General features: G+C 38.5%; 1 protein-coding gene across 1 annotated transcript; it reads right to left on the reverse strand.

Moving 5' to 3' along the window:
* Window positions 1–11,426: 11,426 nt before the first annotated feature.
* On the reverse strand, window positions 11,427–13,348 carry LOC140774695 (putative polyol transporter 1). The gene is made up of 2 exons (XM_073117782.1): window positions 13,159–13,348; window positions 11,427–13,072 (listed from the first exon to the last, which is right to left on the reverse strand). Exons 1-2 carry the CDS (start codon window positions 13,286–13,288, stop codon window positions 11,631–11,633), a joined length of 1,572 nt encoding a protein of 523 aa, XP_072973883.1. The 5' UTR covers window positions 13,289–13,348; the 3' UTR covers window positions 11,427–11,630.
* Between the last annotated feature and the right edge of the window lie 478 nt (window positions 13,349–13,826).

Below are 13,826 nucleotides of genomic sequence, written 5' to 3' on the forward strand. Positions count from 1 at the left end.
TGGTAAATCAATTCTGATCTCCTCCACCCTTAATTCCTTATTTGTCTATCAATTTTCCAATACAATTGTCCATCTTTTCATCACTGATTCCTTTGCTAAAATTACTAGGGATTTCCTTTGGAATAAGGAGCCTGATAAGTAGGCTGTCCATCACATTAGGTGGGAGATTATTACCTAGCCTAAAGCTAATGGAGGTCTAGGCATCTGCTCTTTGAGAGAGTCTAGACTTACTCTTAAGGCATTTGGGCTTCTTCAGAATGACAGGCTCCTTTGGGCCTAGTGCATGAATTTAAAATATGGTACCTTCCATCCTTGGAAATCCTCGATTTGTAAAAAATCCTCTCCAATCTTTAAACATCTGGCTCATGCTCCTATTTCCCTGGTGGACGAATTTAAAAAAGTTATTGACAATGGCAAGTCTACTACTATTCTACATGATCCTTAGCTCTTTAATATGCCTCTGTCCCTTAAGCCAACCTACATTAACATAAATATTCAGATCAGGAAAAAATCGGTTCTTGGCTTATTTCTAATCAATAATGGAATACTAATCGTATTCTTGACTAGTTTGGCCCAATTATTGCTAATAAGATTGTGGAGATTATCTTTCCTATTGATCATGTGGATGATCATTGGATTTGAGTCGAGGATCCTTTGGGGACAATTCGTGCTAAATCGCCTATTACTTTCTCAAACCAACCCTTCTAAGCATTGATATGCTTGACCTATATTGGAAAAATATCTAAACCTTACCTATTGTGCCTCGCATTAAATATTTCATTTGGCATTTTCTTTGGGGGCAACTTCCTACTAGAAATGTCCCGTTCAAAAAGAATATCCTTAATGATGTTACATGCATCATATGTGTTCTCAAGCTTAAGGATCTTGAGCATATTTTCTTTTCTTGCCCTTATTCTATCAAAATTTGAAATGCTGTTATGACTCACTTTCACATCACCTTTCCTTTCTCTAAGACTTGGCTTGCGAGGGCTTGGTTGGAGGATGGCATCATTATGCAACTCCATCTCAAGCATATGCCTAAAGCTATCATCTCTAACTCTCTCTAGTAGATTTGGAAAGCGAGGATTTCTATTTGCTTTTTCAATATTACCATTCCTAACCAGATTATCTTTCACAATATCCTATCCATGATCAATGATTATTTTACGATTCTCCCACCCATTAATTCCCCAAGAGGCATCGAGCCTCAGTCGGTTATTTGGAGTCTTCCGCTCATGGGCTGGGCCAAACTCAAGTCTGCTAGAGCCTTTGGTTTGGCGACAGGTTTAAAGGGCTCGAGTTTTCTTATTCGTGGCGCTGATGGATCTATTTTGGCTGCAGGTGCACAATCGATCTTATGTAAAGATGCTTTGAAAATAGAAGCAAATGGTCTCCTACTTGTTCTCCAGCATGGCAGCAATATGTAGATTACTAACCTCTGGATTGAAAGCGATTCCCAAATCTTGGCCAATATTCTCAAAAACAACTAACTCACCCTATGGCGCCTCTTAGCTCAAATTAGGAACTATCAATCATTAATCAAACAGTCCTCAAACCATCAAATTCAACTTGTCTGAAAAACCCCTAGACACACGTATGTATCTAACCTCTAGACAATGATATTTCTCGTTCGCTTAAGTAAAAGTCGGAAGAAATATTAAAAATGAAAGTAGAGATGAACGCCAAGATTTTAACGTGGAAAACCCAAACGAGAAAAAAACCACGGATCCAAACTCGGATCAAAACCAATCACTATAATAGTAGCAGTTACAAGACTGACTCACAAAACAACCCGTCGATCCAAACGACTTTGTTCCTCTCAGTCTTGATCGCTAGAACCCACGATTCACTACTTCTTGTGATTAAAATCCAATCTCAGTAGCCCTCGAGATCGATCTTTCATCTAGATAGCCCTTAAGACGAAAGATTAAGATTTGTAAATGCGAAGTGCCTTGTTTGTTGAAGAACCGATGTAGCCTCCAAAAAGTCTCCTTGAATAATCTTCTTCAACTGCCCTAGGTTAGGGCAACACTATCCTTATATATGATCTCCAAGATAGAGCCGATCTCCAAGATAGAGCCAAATCCAAGTCATATTCGTACTCACGAAAATCCAATAAATTGCAAACTTCATAGGTGCGTTCGAACGCGGCCCGAGTGCGTTCAAACGGCCTAACTTAATCTCAGGTGCGTTCGAACGGGCCCAAGTGCGTTCGAACGCAACGTGAAGAACGCATTTGTGAACGCTGCTCTCGGTCTGTGTGAACGCAGTACTCGCGTTTGAACGCGTTTGTGAACGCGGCTCTCTATCTGTGTGAACGTAGTGCCCGCGTTCGAACGCGCTTGTGAACGTGACTCTCTGTCTGTGTGAACGCAGTGCCCGTGTTCGAACGCGCTTGTGAACGCGGCTCTCTATCTGTGTGAACGCAGATTTCGCGTTCGAACGCGTTTGTGAACACGGTGAGAACGCGACGGCTTTTCTCCAATGATCTTGCAATTCTTCACACCAGTGATATTCTATACTTGTGTAAAGCTCATATACATGAAAAAAATATACTTAGAATATTTTGTATAAAATTGCCAACAAATAAAAAACCTAACAATCTCCTCCTTTGGCAATTTGTGACAAAACACCTAGGTTACAAGATATTACAATGACTTCAAACTGAGCAATCAACAAGTCTAGAATATTTTGCACATCAATCCCTACAAGGAAACATATACCAATCCAAGATCAAGTGAAAATAACTTGAAATAAAAAAAATCAAAACACAAGTTATCACAAGAGGAAAAATTTAAACAAACAAAGATTAAACACACTTATCATAATTACTTCAAGTTAAGTTCAAATGTACTTAAGACTCTCATAAACTCCCCCTATGCTCATACTCCCCCTACACACCTAGACACCTAGACACTAACCTAGACACTAAGACACTCTCCCCCTTTTTGACACAAATGCCAAATACTAGGAACTCGGAGGGAACTGACGATAAAGAATTGTCAACACAAAGTCGAGGTAGGTGACGAAGGCGGCCTTGGTTTCTTGGTAACTGTAGTTTTTTTTTTTTTAGGCATTCTAGAGAAGGAAAAAAAGTCGCAAGATTCAACATATGCCCAAAGAGTACAAAAAAAATAACAAGAAATCCAAAAATTCTAGAAACTATGAAGACTCTAAGTGAAATCCATCTTCCACTTAAAAATGCTAAGTTATCACGTTCAATCGCACAAAAAAAACATCAAGATATTAACTTTAACGTGATCAAAACTTGAAACCGCTCGAAATCAATCAAGATCAATAGACTTTGGAGATGCAATTCTAGAAATTCAAAATATATTCAAGACATATAATATGACAATCAACTGAAATGAGTCATATACAGATCTATCAAGTCATCAAAAGCATATTATAATCAATTTTAATGCATCACTCAAAATTAATTTAATCTTGATTGATCATAACGATACGCATATGCAAGATGAGCATAGATAACATGAACCAATCTTCTTAAACAAACTTTCCTATATAAACAATGATGCAACACAGTAGTCAAACCGACTTAGTATTTAAATTTTGTACTTTTCGACTTATTCTCCATAACATAACAGGAATTTTTCCTATATTTTTTTTATTAACAAAACATGTGCAATGATGGCTTTCACACATGAGTAGGTAGCCCTTTTCTTGTAGGACAAATCAAATAAAGTACAAGAAGAAATTCACATCAATCATTTTTTTTTGAATTTGCATGTAATGTATTGAGTCAAACTAGACTTGAAACAAGACGGCTTTCACACTAACTCATTGTAGCCCTTTTCATTGATCTTTTATAAAAATATATTTGATAACTAAACATGAGGTCAAACTGTGCAAATCAAAGTTAATAGTGAGCTATTTAAAAAAAAATATTCATGATATCATGCTCACACAAGAATACACATACGTTATGAGTGCATTAAAAATTTATTATTATAGAAGTCGAGGGAGTGACAAAATCAAAATTGAAACAATATACTACAAGATGACAAAATTGACTATAATAACTCATAATCAAAAGAAAAATCATATTTTTATGTCAAGAGTATATTATTGAATCTAGGAGTGCATCAATTTTTTTTTATATGACAAAAACTCTCGACAAATCTGAAACTAAAACTAAAGAAAATTTCAGAGTAAAAGAAAACCTAAAAAAAACGAAAGAAACTCGCAAACTAAAAAGAACACAAATCCCAATAAAATCAGTCCAAAGCACAAATCCCTAAAGAAGTACGAAGATACTCAAATCTTTGTAAATCCAAAGGTTTTGTAAACAAGTCACCCAACTATTTCTCAGTTTTGTAAACAAGTCACCCAACATGTTCTCTGTCGGATATCAATATGTTTTGTACGCGAGTGTTGAACAGGATTTTTTGATATATTAATAGCACTCATGTTGTCACAATAAAGCACCATAGTATCTTGTTCAATGCCATAATCCTTGACCATCTGTTTCATCCATAGTAACTAAGAACAACAACTCCCTATTGCAATGTACTCGGCCTCCGCAGTAGATAAAGATATCGAGTTTTGTTTCTTACTGTGCCAAGCAACCAGATTGTTTCCAACATAAAAACATCCACCTGAAGTACTTTTTCTATCATCACACGAACCTGCCCAATCAGAATCCGTGTATGCCGATATGATAGCACCCGAGTCATAAGTAAACCAGATACCTAAATCAACTATGCCACTGACATATTTTATGATACGTTTCACAGCAAACAAATGTGACTCCTTGGGTTCAGACTGAAACCTAGCACACACACCGACACTAAATGCAATGTCAGGTCTACTAGCCGTTAAGTACAAAAGGCTACCGATCATGCTCCTATACACTGTCTGATCAACACTTTTTCCTGACATATCCTTACCTAGTTTGGTAGTTGTACTCATAGGAGTTCTAGCATGTTTTGCATTTTCTAAACCAAATTTAGTCACAAGATCCTTAGCATACTTGGTTTGAGCGATAAAAATCCCTCTCTCCAATTGAATAATTTGAAGCCCTAAAAAGAACTTCAACTCACCCATCATACTCATCTCAAAATGACTGTGCATGAGATCAACAAACTCCTTAGCTAATAATTGACTCGTCGCCCCGAAGACAATGTCATCCACATATATTTGTGCCACAACTAAACTCTTGTTTTCACGTCTAATGAATAATGTCTTGTCCACTCCCCCTCGAGTGAACCCCACATCCACTAAAAAGGTGGTCAACTTCTCATACCAAGCTCTTGGAGCTTGTTTTAGCCCGTAAAGAGCCTTTTTCAATTTAAAAACATGAGAAGGAAATTTTTGATCTTCGAAACCCTTAGGTTGTTCCACATAAACATCTCCATTCAGGATACCATTTAAGAAAGCACTTTTAACATCCATTTGAAATAATTTAAATTTTAAATGACAACTAATGGCAAGCAGTATACGAATAGACTCTAATCTAGCAACAGGAGCAAATGTCTCATCAAAATCTATACTCTCAACCTGAGTGTATCCTTGTGCTACTAGTCTGGCTTTATTTCGAACTATATTGCCATGTTCATCACTTTTATTTTTGTAAATCCATTTTGTTCCAATAACGTTCACATTCTTAAGTCTAGGAACTAAATATCAAACATCATTCCTAGAAAATTGCTCTAATTCCTCATGCATAGCATTTACCCAAGAATCGTCTAACAATGCTTCCTTCACATTTTTAGGTTCAAAAGAAGATGTATAACAAGTAAATGATACCTCACTTTGGATTTGTCGTCTTGTCTTAATTGGTCCATTCACGTCTTCGATCACTTGTGACAGTGGATGATTTGATTTCACTTTAGCAGATGGTTCCGGTACGTTGCAGTCATTTTTGTTCATTTCAACTTTGTCCTCGTCCTGATTCTCAATTTCCAGATCAAGCTCCTTTCCTATTTCTTCGTAATATGTATCTGCAGAAACAGAAATAGAAGTAGCTTTAGTTAAGTCAGTCGAGGATTCATCTATCATAACATTAGCAGATTCCATAACAGTAGAAGTTTCAAGGTTAAATACTCTGTAGGCTCTACTATTATTCGAGTACCCCAAGAAGATGCCTTCGCTACTTCTAGTGTCAAATTTAGTCAAATATTCTCGATCACGCAAAATATAACATTTACTACCAAAAACTCAAAAATATTTAACACTAGGTTTCTTACCTTTCCAGATTTCATAAGCAGTCATATTTGTACCTGGTCTTAGATAAACACGATTTATTACATGTACCGCTGTATTGACCGCCTCTGCCCAAAACCTTTGAGTAACCTTTTTAGCATGAAGCATAACCCTAGCCATTTCCTGCACAACTCGATTTTTTCTTTCAACAATCCCGTTCTGTTGTGGAGTTATAGGAGCTGAAAACTCATGTTGAATACCAAGAGAATCGCAAAATATAGAAAAATTTTCATTTTCAAATTTTCTACCATGATCAGAACGAATCCTAACTAGGGTTGTAGATTTTTCATTCTGCAATTTTAAGCATAGTGATTTAAAAACTTGAAAGGTTTCAGACTTCTCACGTAGAAAGGCAACCCAGGTATATCTGGAGTAATCATCGACCATTAAGAATATATAGCGTTTACCTCCAAGACTTTCAGTTTTTGTTAGACCCATCAAGTCCATGTGAACTAATTGTAGCACACGGTCAGTGGTAGCTGTATTTACCTTCTTATGTGAGATACGAATTTGTTTTCCAATTTAACACGAACCACACACTCTTTTTGACATTTCTTTTATCTTAGGTATTCCTCTTACCACTTCATGTTTGGACAGAGTAAATAATTCCTTGTGATTCACATGTCCAAGACGTTGATGCCAAAGATCTGCAATGTCGAAAGACGCACTGTTACATTTCAGTTTATGTGAAGTTCCAACGACATAGCAATTATCAGATGTTCTAGATCCATAACATATAACATTACCATCATGATCTAGAACAGTACAATCATTTTTGGAGAATTTTACCTCATAATCTTCATCACAAAATTGACTGATGCTTAGTAGATTTGCTTTCAAGCTCTTAACATAAAGAACATTTTCGAGACTAGGAATCCCTAGAGTACTTACCTTTCCTTTACCTATTACCTTTGATGAATTACCATCTCCGAATGTCACAACTCCCCCTTCATGTTTTTCAAGATTAGAAAATAACGACTTGTCACCCGACATATGTCTTGAACAGCCACTGTCTAAATACCATAAATCAGAATTTAAAGCTTTCAAGGCTGTATGCACAACATAACATTTCAAATCACTTTTCTTGACCCATATGGTTTTTGTTTTCATCCCATAAATGAAAGCAGTTCTAGGTTTTTGCAAAAATTTACAATGAGGTCGAATATGCCCTAGAATGCTGCAATGATAGCATGTCGGAACAAACCCTTTTTCTACTCACCTTTTGTCGAGGAGTGTGACTAAAGTTTACCTTTGGTGCCATCAAAGATTCACCAGTTTGTAGATTCAACTTCAATTTTGAAGGTTTCATCCAGGATTGCTTTGAAAATACGATTGATGGCTTCAGGTATTTTTCCTTTTGTATACCTGCAGAAACAAAAACAGTTTTATTATTATTTGAATTACCAGTATATCCAACACCATACCTGTCTTTTCTAGAGATCTGAGCTTTTAGAATCTCATCCAGTTTGTTCTTCCCTTTTAGAAATGTAACTTTCTTATGCAATCACTCTAGTTCAATTTCAACAGCCTTCATTTTATTTTTCACATTGTCAAGTTATTCAGAAAGGTCTTTGACACGTTCAAGCTCCAATTTATACTTCTCCTCAAATTGAATTCTTTCTGGTTCAATTTCCTTGAGTCGTTGAAGTAGTCTAAGATTGCTTTTCTTGAGTTTAAACGACTCCAAGTACAAGTCATTATATGTCTTTTGAATTTCAGATTCATCTTCCTCAGCTGGTAACATATCAAGATCATCTGTACTATCAGTATCATCAATAGAGTCAGTATTAAGCAGAGAAAAGGCAAAGGCTACAAAGTTTTCTTCGTCTTTTTCAGAATCATCATTAGATTCATCTGAATCATCCCAAGTAACTTTCATAGCTTTGCCCTTTCTCTTAAGACGATTAGGGCATTCTTATGCGATGTGTCCAAAACCAGAACATTCAAAACATTGAACTTTATTCTTAGAATTCTTATTTTTCTGTTTGACATTGTTGTTGCTACCACTTGTATTCGAAGTCACAGTATTCTTCTTTTTCACAAAAGTTTTGTTTTTTTCAAACTTTTCAGTATTAAACTTGTTTGGCTTCCGAAAGAATTTATTAAACTTTTTGACAAACATAGCCAACATCTCAACATCTAAATCACCTTCATCTTCAGACTCCTCTAAATTTTGTTCAACAGTGGATAGAGCTATCCTTTTGGACTTCCTCGGTTTTGAAAGACTGGACTCAAATGTTTGTAGATTTCCTACCAATTGTTCAACTTTCATAGAGTCAATGTCCTTACTTTCCTCAATAGCTGTAACTTTCGCCTGAAACCTTTCTGGAAGAGACCTAAGGATCTTACGGACAATTCTATTTTCAGAAATTTTCTCTCCTAGGTTGAAACTGGAGTTGACTATATCACTTAACTTTGCATAGAACTCATCAAATGTTTCATTCTCCTCCATACGTAGGGTTTCAAAATTAGTAGTTAACCTCTAAAGTTTCGAAAGTTTTATAGCCATAGTACCTTCATGAGTTGTTTCTAAGATCATCCAGGCTTGTTTTGCTATTTCACAAGTAGATATTCTTCTAAATTTTTCCGAGGAAACACAACTAAAAATTGCATTTATTGCTTTGCTATTCCAGCCAACTTTTTCATAATCTGTTTTATCCCATGACTCAATCGGTTTCTCAACTAACTTATCATTCACCATGTACATTGGTGGACTCCAACCGTTCACAATGGCCATCCATACTCGCTCATCTATAGACTTCAAATAAGCTCTCATCCTAGCTTTCCAATATCCATAATTTGATCCATCTAGAATAGGAGGTCTAATAGATGAGGGTCCATCTCTATGAAAATCCATGCCTATCTGATCTCTCTCAAAGAGTGAGAGAACCTGCTCTAATACCAATTGAAAAACCCCTAGACACACATATGTATCTAACCTCTAAACAATGATATTTCTCGTTCGCTTAAGTAAAAGTCGAAAGAAATATTAAAAACGAAAGTAGAGATGAACGCCAAGTAGAGATGAACGAAAGTAGAGATGCCCGCGTTCGAACGCGCTTGTGAACGCGACTCTCTGTCTATGTGAACGCAGTGCCCGCATTCGAACGTGCTTGTAAACGCGGCTCTCTGTCTGTGTGAACGCAGATTTCGCGTTCGAACGCGTTTGTGAACGCGGTGAGAACGCGACGGCTTTTCTCCAATGATCTTGCAATTCTTCACACCAGTGATATTCTAGACTTGTGTAAAGCTTATATACATGAAAAAATACACTTAGAATATTTTGTACAAAATTGCCAACAAATAAAAAACCTAACAATGTCTTTCATGAAGCTAAGCAACCAACTAATTGCCTAGCATCTTACGCAAAATATAATCTTCTATTTCTTTTTCTTTTTTTGTTTAGGATGGCTCAGCCCAGCAAACATATTGAGCTGCCTTTTTTTTTATTTTTGTCACTGACAACATTGTATCTTTTTGTGGGGTACTTCCCCATCTTTTAATGCATTTAATTTAACGAAAAAGGAAAAAAGAATCACTCTCATAGAGTTATATCTTTATGCACCAAAAACAGCATTGCTAAATCGTTGGTAATTAAAAAAAGATACGATAGTATTTATTGACAAATATATCTCAAATTAATTACATAAAGATCTCCTTTTCCGGAAATCAATCATCCATAATTAGCTATCAAATATATACTAATCTAATTTATTTACTATTAGTCAACACTATTAATATTGGATACATGTACATAATTAATTAAGGTTGTCTAAGCTAGATAAATCTGTCACTATTAGTCATTACTACTTCAATTAATTAGCAGATATGATAGGATCTCCAGTTTGAAGTCAATAACTACAGGATAGAATATGCGTATACACAGAATCGTTGCAGATCCAGTAGCAGTTATAATACCTAGGGGATAGAATAGATGGTAGCCAGCTAGCTTCTGCAGGCTCATATAATATACATATAGTTTTATATAGTATCAGGATATAAATATGATGAAATATAGTAAACTCTGCACCACTACAAGTATTTGACATATCATCACACGGACCCTCTTAATTCCAGATGCCTGAGGAATTATTTAACCAATAAAAATAGGGGTTTGAAGTGGGACCTTCGCACACAGCAAATGGTAGCACATAATCACATATAAAACGATATTATTATCTTGTGAATGCAGACAGCGTTCTTGCTGCCTTCTAGCGGCATGCCCACTCCCGTGAACCTCATTTGGTGGAAGAAACTAGGCAAAGATCATCTGCAGCACCGACTGCAGGAAAGAAGCAGTTTTCCTAGTTAGAATCCACAAACTATTTTTCATCTTTATATAAATCCTCTTATTTAATTTTCATAGCGCATTGATCTTTTAACTATACTAACCTCTGTACATGATTAATTTAGATGTTTCTGGAATTATACTTATATAACCTTATTTTTTATATAAAAAATTTTAAAAAAATTGAATATAAGATGACTATTTAATATAAAATATTAAATATTATCAGCGGTGAGCCTGCAACAGTAAAGACATCCGATTTTGTTTATCCAGGCATTTACTCAGCATCTCGTAAACTGTTATTAGAGAACAAAACGATGCCAGAGATGTAATCTGGACGGAATAAAGAGCCTATGTGCAATTTGTTTCTTTCTTTTTCTCTTTCTTATCAGATTTATGAGCTAGATAAGAGATTAGTTCACAGATAGATACCTCCAACGCATCTCAATCCAAAAAATGCGTGAATGGGTTTACTTAATATTGCAATAGAAACTGATGCAAATAATATGGTGGTTGCTTGGAATGAAAATATGATTATACTTTTTGATCTGGAGCAGCTAATAAATGAGATTTAGTTAGGGTCTAGTTAGTTTAGCCATTTATCCTCTCTTCTTTTTCCTTAAGCTAAGTCTACTCTTCTGTGACTTTGGTGATATGGCACTATAGTCTCGGTTTAGGAAAAACAATACATACCTATTTAAATAATATACGTTTTGGAAAGCTTAAAAAACCTTTAATTATATAATAAACGGTCGATGAGTTTGACAGCCACGACCTCATAAGTCGTTGTACATCTCCGGTGATTGCTTCAGCTTGGTGCCAATGTCATCACCTTTCTTTTTCCATCATTTGTTAAGCTCTTTAAAACCCATCGATGATCAGAACACGACACGAGACGATGAACCCCACAATGTACAGGACCTCAAAATATTTTTCAAAAGTAATAAGAAAGCAATAATAATTAAGCACTCGTTTCCTATCCATATCAACCCCCCAAACCCAAAGTCCCTCGTTCGTGGTCACCCCTCTTCCAAATCATGGAAGAGGATCTTCTCGCCCAGCTCCTTCCCATTTCTTTTTTATTACAATTTGCCCCCTTTGGACACATCAAGACACCCTAATTCTTGGACATTTGCTCATCACTCCCTCCCGCACTTCCACTCACCATCTGAACATCTCCTCCTCCTCCTCCTCCTCCTTTGTTTTCATCCTCTTCTATCCCAAACATCTTCCCCATATTCTCCAACGTCCTCCCTCGGGTCTCCGGCAAGTAAGTGAAGAAGAACACCCACGCCGCCGCCGCAATGCCGGCATATAAGAAGAAGCTTCCCCCGATGGTTATCGCCTTGTAGAGCGATATGAATGTCATCGTGATTACGCCGCTAGTGATGCGGTTCACCGCCACCCCTGTGGCGACCCCCTGAGCCCTTAGCCGCAGGGGGAAGATCTCCGACGAGTAGACCCACGTTATCGGCCCGAGACCAATCGAGAAGAAGGCGACGTACGCCAAGATCGACGTGATGCAAAGCCCGATGGCCCACGGGAGCTTCCCGTCGGGGTGGTGACCTATGACGGTGAGCCCCAGGCCTAGACTGCAGAGAGAAATGACCATTCCACCTGTGCTGCTCAAAAGAAGCGGCCGCCGCCCGACGCGGTCGACCAGGAAGGTAGCTATGAGTATGAACAATGTTTTGGTGAATCCGACGGCTACTGTGGTGCCGAGGAGCTTGTTCTTGTTGGTAATTCCTGCCTCCTGGAAGACGCGAGGGCTGTAGAGCACGACAGAGTCGATGCCGGACGCTTGCTGGAAGAAGTGGATTCCAACCCCTGAGATCAAGATCCGTCTGATGGCGGGAGTCGGACGGAGGAGAAGCTCTTTCCAGACACCCTCGCCGTGACTGCGCTTTGGGACGGGGACGACGTCGTCATCGCAATCCTCGGGGATGCCGGCGGCGGATTTGATGTCGAGTAGACGCAATTTTGCTTCTTCGGGGCTCTCGGAGGTTTTCGCGAGAACGACCTTGGCGGCACCGAGCCGGCCCTGCATGACGAGCCACCGGGGGGACTCCGGCATGGCTAGGACGCCGATGGCGAGGAACACGGAGGGCACGGCGCCAACACCGAGCATGAGACGCCAGCCGAGGTGGAGGGAGAAGTGGGAGAAGGCGTAGTTGGAGACGTAGCCGAGGAGGATGCCGGAGTTGATGAAGACCTCCGGAAAGGAAGTGAGGAAGCCGCGAGAGGAGGCTGGGGAGACCTCAGCGGTGTAGACGGGGGCGATCATGAGGGCGTACCCGACGCCGACCCCGGCCACGAAGCGGCCCACCATGAGGAAGGCATAGTTGGTGGCGAAACCCATCAGGAGAGCGCCCACGAAGAAGATGACGGCAGCGAAGACGATGGTATAACGGCGCCCGATCCAATCCGACGTCCTTCCGGCAGCGAACGACCCGAGCAAACAATAGAGATTGAGGATACCCACAAGTACCTCTATCTGAGTGTCGCTCACCTTCAAATCATCCTTGATGAACAGTGCCGCGCCGCTCATCACCCCGATATCTAAAAATTAACAAAGAAATAAAAATTTTCAAAGCCAGATCTCAAACGTAACATTAACATGTCACTCGCTTGTTTTGTTTATTTACCATAGCCTAAGAGAATAGATGTCATGGACGCGAGCACAGCGCAAGCGAAGGCGTACTTAACGTGACGCCGCTTAGGAACGGCGACAAGGTTGTCGGAACCCAGTCCGTCTTCTTCTTTTGGATTAGCCATTCGTGCGAACGGTAGTGCGCAGTCGAGAGTTGTATTGGTTTCAACGGTAGTGCGCAGTCGAGTGTGGGCAAGATGAGGGTATATATAGACAAGGGAGGTGGATCCCATCACCAACTTAATCTTATCGGATGATGCTATTTTCCTGGCATGCTAAAATTGAGTGAGGTTAATGGTTAGTGGTTACTGCGTCTTTGAGAGCTTGCCAACTATTTATTGCCTTTGACCGGCCCGTTTTTAGTTCATATTAATTTGCCGGAATATGATAAGATCGTGGTTTTACTCATAATTTAGCTTGTTCTCTTTTGAGATCAGTGACTTTCATAAAATAGGGAATTCGTTAGGTTCCATATATAATATACATAATTGACAATATAAACTTTTCAAATATTATAATTGCCGCTCAATGTTAGACTGTTACTGTATTGTCAACCCAGTTACTTAACTTAGGTGCATTTGTTTAAGGGATATAAAGAAAGGATTCCATTAGTTATCCGATAGATCCTATATAATCTCATGTAATTGATAGACACAATTAGGA

The sequence above is a fragment of the Typha angustifolia genome, chromosome 13 (genome assembly GCF_048772165.1).
Source record: "Typha angustifolia cultivar Huaian chromosome 13, ASM4877216v1, whole genome shotgun sequence".
In the NCBI taxonomy this organism is placed as follows: domain Eukaryota; kingdom Viridiplantae; phylum Streptophyta; class Magnoliopsida; order Poales; family Typhaceae; genus Typha; species Typha angustifolia.